At 44.2% G+C, this 6,239-nt stretch overlaps 1 protein-coding gene across 1 annotated transcript in view; it reads right to left on the reverse strand.

The window, feature by feature from the left end:
* DCC (DCC netrin 1 receptor) overlaps positions 1-6,239 on the reverse strand; it is a 371,781-nt gene that overhangs the window by 147,322 nt on the left and 218,220 nt on the right. The window contains exon 15 of the mRNA XM_009637419.1: positions 4,927-4,976. Coding sequence (XP_009635714.1) covers positions 4,927-4,976 — 50 coding nt within the window. The remainder of the gene's footprint in view (positions 1-4,926; positions 4,977-6,239) is intronic.

The raw sequence follows: 6,239 nt of genomic DNA on the forward strand, positions 1-6,239 counted from the left end.
TGAGCAGTCTGATCTAGTTGGCAGTGTCCCTGCTCGCTGCAGGGGGGTTGGACTAGATGACCACTAGTGGTCCCTTCCAACCCTAAACATTCTCTGATTCTATGAAAGAGCTGATAGTTTGGTGACGACTTTAATTTGGAGACCGCTAAATGTTTTCCAGCTGAGTGGCAAACCTATGTGTAGATGATGGAGAACTCCTGACAAGAGTTTCCTTTAGGTCCCATCAGCAGATCCTCTCTGGCCACAGACTAGCAAATATGGGTTAATGTAAAATGCCCCATAGGTTGCCTATGACAGGAGGCAGCCAGGTGCCCAACCTCAAGTGCCTAAATCCTTTGGGTAAAATAATTTAGAAAAAGGACAGCGAAACAACAGAAAAAAAAATCATGTGATTTAAGAGAAGTCTAGCTAGCTCCCAGGTACCTACCCCACCCTCAGATATTCTGCATCACCTTAGGCACCGTTCTTCGTTACAAAACATTAAGATGTTTGCACGTAATTAAAAATTGAGTTAGCTGATGTGTTGCTGACCACAATCCACCCTTGGCTGGGCCAGGCCCAAAGTCAATCTCAGCCTTAGGCCAGCCAGCCACAACTAAACCCCCCAGGCCCGGGCTTGATTAGCAAGGGGGCCCATGGGAAAGGTGGGGACAATCTTTTTAGTGGGGCCAGCTGTGACAGGACAAGGGGGGATGGCTTTAAACTGAAGCAGGGGAGGTTTAGACTGGATCTAAGGAAGAAATTCTTTCCAATGAGGGTGGTGAAACCCTAGCAGGGGTTGCCCAGAGAGGGGGTGGGGGCCCCATCCCTGGGAACATTCCAGGCCAGGTTGGACGGGGCTGTGAGCAACCTGATGTGGTTCAAGGTGTCCCTGCTCCTGCCGGGGGGTTGGGCTGGGTGACCTCTGGAGGTCCCTTCCCACCCAAAACATTCTAAGATTCTATGACCAAAGGAATTTTGTTCCTCCTGTTAAGTACAGTTATTTCTTCACTCTTCGCTGTATTTGAAAATGGGAAGAAGAAATAAAGTTGCCTGCAGTTTTAATTAGATAAATCGGATAGCTATTTCCCTGCTTCAGATTTGCTAATTAGCAACATGTACCTAAAAAATTACAGAAATTAAAACCACACCAATATTTAAAGCAAGGAAGCAAAGAAGTAAACAAATACATAAATAGCCACAAACAGTTGCCTTCATGCAAGAAATCGTACGCCAGCTCCAAAGAGTTTAGGTCCCTCGGATCTCCCCCAAAATAAGAATATTTTTTGTTGGTTTTGCTTCCACAGCTACAGCAAAATTCTGATCTCCTCATTCTCTTAACTTCAACAGGTTAAAGTTTTAAAAAAAACCAAACAACATTATTTTTTAAAAGATATAACTTCTTATAATTAGTTTAGCTTAGAATTGCAGGTCTTACACTTTTGTTGTTTTCTAAAAGCCTGCTACAAAAACGTTTCCTCTATTTGACCTCCTCTTCTGGTCAAAATGTGGCAATTGCCACAGTGTTTCTGCCACAAGGAGAAGCTGTTGATGCAGAGATTTCTTGGGCGAAACTCCATTGACCTATTAAGCGTTGTACACGTCCTTTTCCCTTAAGCAACGGAGGATATTTTTAAACAAAAGAAATCCAAAATAAATCTCTTCTTTCTTATTAGAAACAAGCCACGTTATGAAAAAACAAGGACAAAAAAGGGCTGGGTTGAGTTTGTGTGTTGAATTTGGTTTAGGCACAGAAATTCATGCCAACACAGCCATTCGGACGCATTCGTGCATACCCCTCCCATGGCGGCGCTCTTTGGCTAAACTGGACGCTGCACCTGATTAACCACGAGAAGAAAATCCAGGAGGACCTCGAATTACGCAGAAAGTTTGCCATAACAATTTTTCATTAAATTAATGAAAAGTTAACTCTTGGTCATCTACTCCCGAGAGGCCAATCGTGGTTATTCTGAAAAAACAGTCAGCATTCATCGTCTAACTCTAATTAAATCCCTGAGCAAGCACCCTACGCGTTTTGCCGGCTTCTGATACCGAATTGCCCGCTTACTGGTCTCAGCCACTTGTGCGTTGCATTTTACAATGAAATCTCTTTTAGGCAGGGACCCGTATTTCTGCCGCAGTCCTCCCCGTTATCAACTCTGATCTGACCGAGGTCTCCCGTCACCGAACACCATCAATATTAAGCAATAATCATGATAATAGTAATTCATATCAAGCATCTTCCATTTGCCGGGCCATCGCTGTTATGTTATTAAATTAATAGATCTGCCACCGCCAAAGAAAAATAGAATAAAGAGAGAAATCGTATTAAACTAGAGATAACATTTTAAACAATTCTGGGAACTGCCAAGGCCAGTTTTTGGGCTCTTCTGTGCACCACTCAAACCCAGTTAGCAAACCATGAGGGCTAGTTATTTGTTGTGGTTCAATCAGTTTGTGAATTGTGTTTAATCAAATTAATTCTGACTGCTGCCAAGACAGAAGAAAAGCAAGAACATGATAAAAAATGGACTGCAGAAATACAATCTTCTGGGTTATTGCAGCCTTTTAGGCGAGCGGGAGACTGCATTCAGCTCTTTACGACATTCGGAGTTTAGTTGAGCCACGGGATGCTATGGGAGTTGTACTGAAAAAAAAAAATGGGCAAAGGTGTTTTGGGGCTTGGTCTTTGAGGCTGATTCTTCTGCTTGAAAAAACCTTTTTATTCCTTCAGATTTAGTGAGTCTAGTTCATTTCTGTATTTGTTGTTCCAAATTACCTAGATTTAAATTCTATTCAAGCTTTATCAAGAGTTGCTAGCACATACGGCTATCTGTGCTGCCTTCCTATGTCCACGTTACCTGTAGGATACAGCCCAAAAGAGTCCCAAACAGTTCCACGTCTCTTCTTGTCCCCGATCAAGATCCCCATTTCATACGTATGCCCTTAAAATACCTTTTGATGGTTATCACGTCACATATGGTGCCAGCTTGACAGCTTAGAAACGGATGCTCTGCATGGCACAGGGGATGCTTTGGAAGGTCCCAGATCATACAATCACAGAATCGTTTAGGTTGGCAAAGCCCTTTCAGATCCCCCAGCCCAACCGCTCTCCTACCCCTGCCATCCCACCCCCAAACCCTGGCCCTCAGCACCTCGGCTGCCCGGCTTTTAAATCCCCCCAGGGATGGGGACTCGACCCCTTCCTTGGGCAGCCCCTTCCCTCTGTGCAGATGATGTGTTTTGGAGCGGAGGGAAAAAAAAGTAAAGGCAGACTCCACCTGCCCATGGCCACCCTTGCCTCAATCTACGGGCGATGGAGAAGTCCCCGCGTTACCCTGGTGTAGTTCTCCAGCTTGGTCACATAGAGGAGAACCGAGAGGCATTTCTTTTGCCTACCAGGAACCAGCAGCCCTGCACAATGCAGCTCAGCCAAACACCCAGATGAACGTGTAAACCCATTTTTGTCCAATAAAGCACTTATATCTGCAAATTAATATGTCATCGAGACTTCCAGCGCGTAGTGCTCTGATTAGGAACATACTGACGACCACGGACGATGGTGGATAGGGGCGAGATTTCCGCACAGCCCATCCTTTCTTATCCCATCTGTATCAACCATCTCCAGCTGCAAGTACCAATAACTCAATAACACATCTTAGCCTTAGGAGCACGCACACACGATGCCACGCCACGTTGTATCCTGCAAGCTTGTTTTCTATTTTTTGCTCTAAGTACTTTAAATGTAAATGATCACAAAAAGGTCACAACAGGTGATCGGCTGCTCTGTGACATTTTACCTTGAGAATCAGCACGAAAAAGTAAACACCAAGGGTTGGAACGAGACGTGCCAAGATAGCAATGCCCTTTGGGTGCTACGCGCAAGAGGAATTTAAAAGTAACGGGAGCCGGGTGCGTTAAAAATAAATAAATAAACCAGAATATACATTCGCTGTCATGAAAACGAGCAGTGGAAGAGAAAGATCAAACCGACGGGGACTTGGTGTGCCCAGCAAATCAGAGATAATATAAATGTTCCTTAAATTGCAGGTTGTCCTCAGTGAGCCTGGGATTCCTACTCCTTGGTAGCTGTGCAGATGGAAATCTCCAAAGATCCAAGGTTCTAACATGAGGCTACGGGTGGGGGGTTTGGGCCTTTTTGTCATGCTCCGGAGCTTTTCCGTGTCCAAATGGGCCTACCATTGAAATCAGCTACAGACTAAACGCTTATGTAGTTCCAAGTAAAGGGAAAGGAATGGATAAAAAGAAAATAGTCTCAGTATTTTTTCAGAATATATCCAGAAATAGCACCCAACAAGTAGTAAGCATAATTAACACCGATTACATACAATATTACGAAACAATATCAACCCTTTCATCGGCGATATGGAAATCCTAAAACTTTTTTTTAAGACGGAAAGTAGCGGACTTCAGGGAAAGAAACGAACCTTTCCGAAGAAACCAGAAATGGTTTTGTTGGAACAAGCCAGATGCCAACAGACCTACCTGCACGTGGTGCACGTAACCTTGCCAATAAAATATTTCGTTCCCACACCTCCTTTCCCCCCCCCCGGGAACAGCTCTGCTTCTCATTATTCCCTGAGATTGTTCCATTTAATCAAAGCGCAGTTACGTTTATTGCCGATGTTAATCTGCAATCAGGGAACAGTTTCTGCTTGTTCACCTAAGTTTAAGCGATACCGCTGTTGCTGAAGCCTCTCTGGGAAAAAAAAAAAATAAATAAAAAAAAAATCACTGCTGCTCTCCACAACATTTTTGGGCTGTTTCAATTCTTATTTTCACATGATCTCCTGGACAGGCAAAGGGAATGTTCTGCAAGGGGCAGATTGGGTTTCTTTGTATACGAAAAAGCTACAGAAAGTAGGAAGAGCTACACAAATACCCGTGATCGCTGGCCATGAGGTGCCGAGCACGTGGCCGACTTACCCTGGAGTTAACCACTTCCAAGGAGACGTTCTGAGGCATCGCGCTGGGCACTGAAAGGGAAGAAAAGCAAAATGAAATTGGAAACATTGCCATTCGCGTCTAAGTCAGCATAGGTTACATCAAATATTGCTCTTCTGGGAAAGAAGAGAGTGCAGCTTTTACACCTAGTTTATAATCTGATCACAACCGCGCGGCTAATCCAGGTGGCACTTCAGATGTCCCCTCGGGAGAGGAAAACCAAACGCATCTGTTCCCTTCTTCCCCTTTTTTTTGATAGACCTATTAGTAAGCCCTTTAAACAGGCAGCCAGCGGGCTCCCTGCAGGGAGCCCAACCACTTGAATTCAGTTATTTGTGATAAACTTGGACAGAAAAAAACCAAGGCGCAGTTTCTCTGGCTTTTTTTTTTTTTTTAAGAAAATGCATTTATACGTATATTATATACAGACAGAGCAGGGTGTTCCTCTCCCAGGGGCACCAGTGTGCCCCTTTTCACAAGGACGCCTAAGGGGAAGAAGAAAAGAGACTTTGCCTCTAGATATTATTTAAAAAAAGAAAATAATCATCTTTTACATTAAGGCTCTGCTTGCCACACATATTACGATCCACACCTCAATTTTATGCTGCTGAACTCTGTTCTATCCATTCCCATAAATATACTTTAATCCTTACATGGGACTAAGAGCTATTCAACATACGGTCATACAAAGATGCCTCACGAGGCATTAACGAGATGGTCTGGCACCCAGAGCTTTAAATAAAACAAATACTTCTGACTCAAGGGTTGGCTTTTTTTTTTTTTTTTTTATTTCATCTTAAAAGTTACTTTAATCTCACGCTCTCTCTGGCTACAGTCACAGGAAAATCCTATACGGTGCAGACTCATTCATCCCATCCATTGCCCCGGCTCCCTCCCCGTGAAGGATCGGGCTCATGACGCCAAGGCACGGCGCGGATACCGGTGACCGCTCAGCATCCGCAGGGTTGGACAGGCCGTTAGCAATGATTTACTGCCAAATCTCTGCCTGTTTTCCACTGTACCTCTGTATATCTATTTCCAATATGCTTGTGCAAGAACAGTTCAAATGTACATTCCTCCGGCTGATGGCAAATATTAATTCAACCGCTCCAGGAGCCAAGAGCTTTAAAAATTAAGTTTGGAGTTGGTGATGCATCGATTGCCTGACGTGAACCTAAAGCTTTATGTTCCTTTCAGAGCAATAACGCCTGCCTGCTGACCTGGGCTACCGAACGCTTGAAAAGCAGCGAAGTAGTCAATGCTTGCAGGAAGGTGGCCCTGAATTTGGAAAGAGG

Source organism: Egretta garzetta, unplaced genomic scaffold (assembly GCF_000687185.1).
Source record: "Egretta garzetta isolate BGI_Z169 unplaced genomic scaffold, ASM68718v1 scaffold384, whole genome shotgun sequence".
Taxonomy (NCBI): Eukaryota; Metazoa; Chordata; class Aves; order Pelecaniformes; family Ardeidae; genus Egretta; species Egretta garzetta.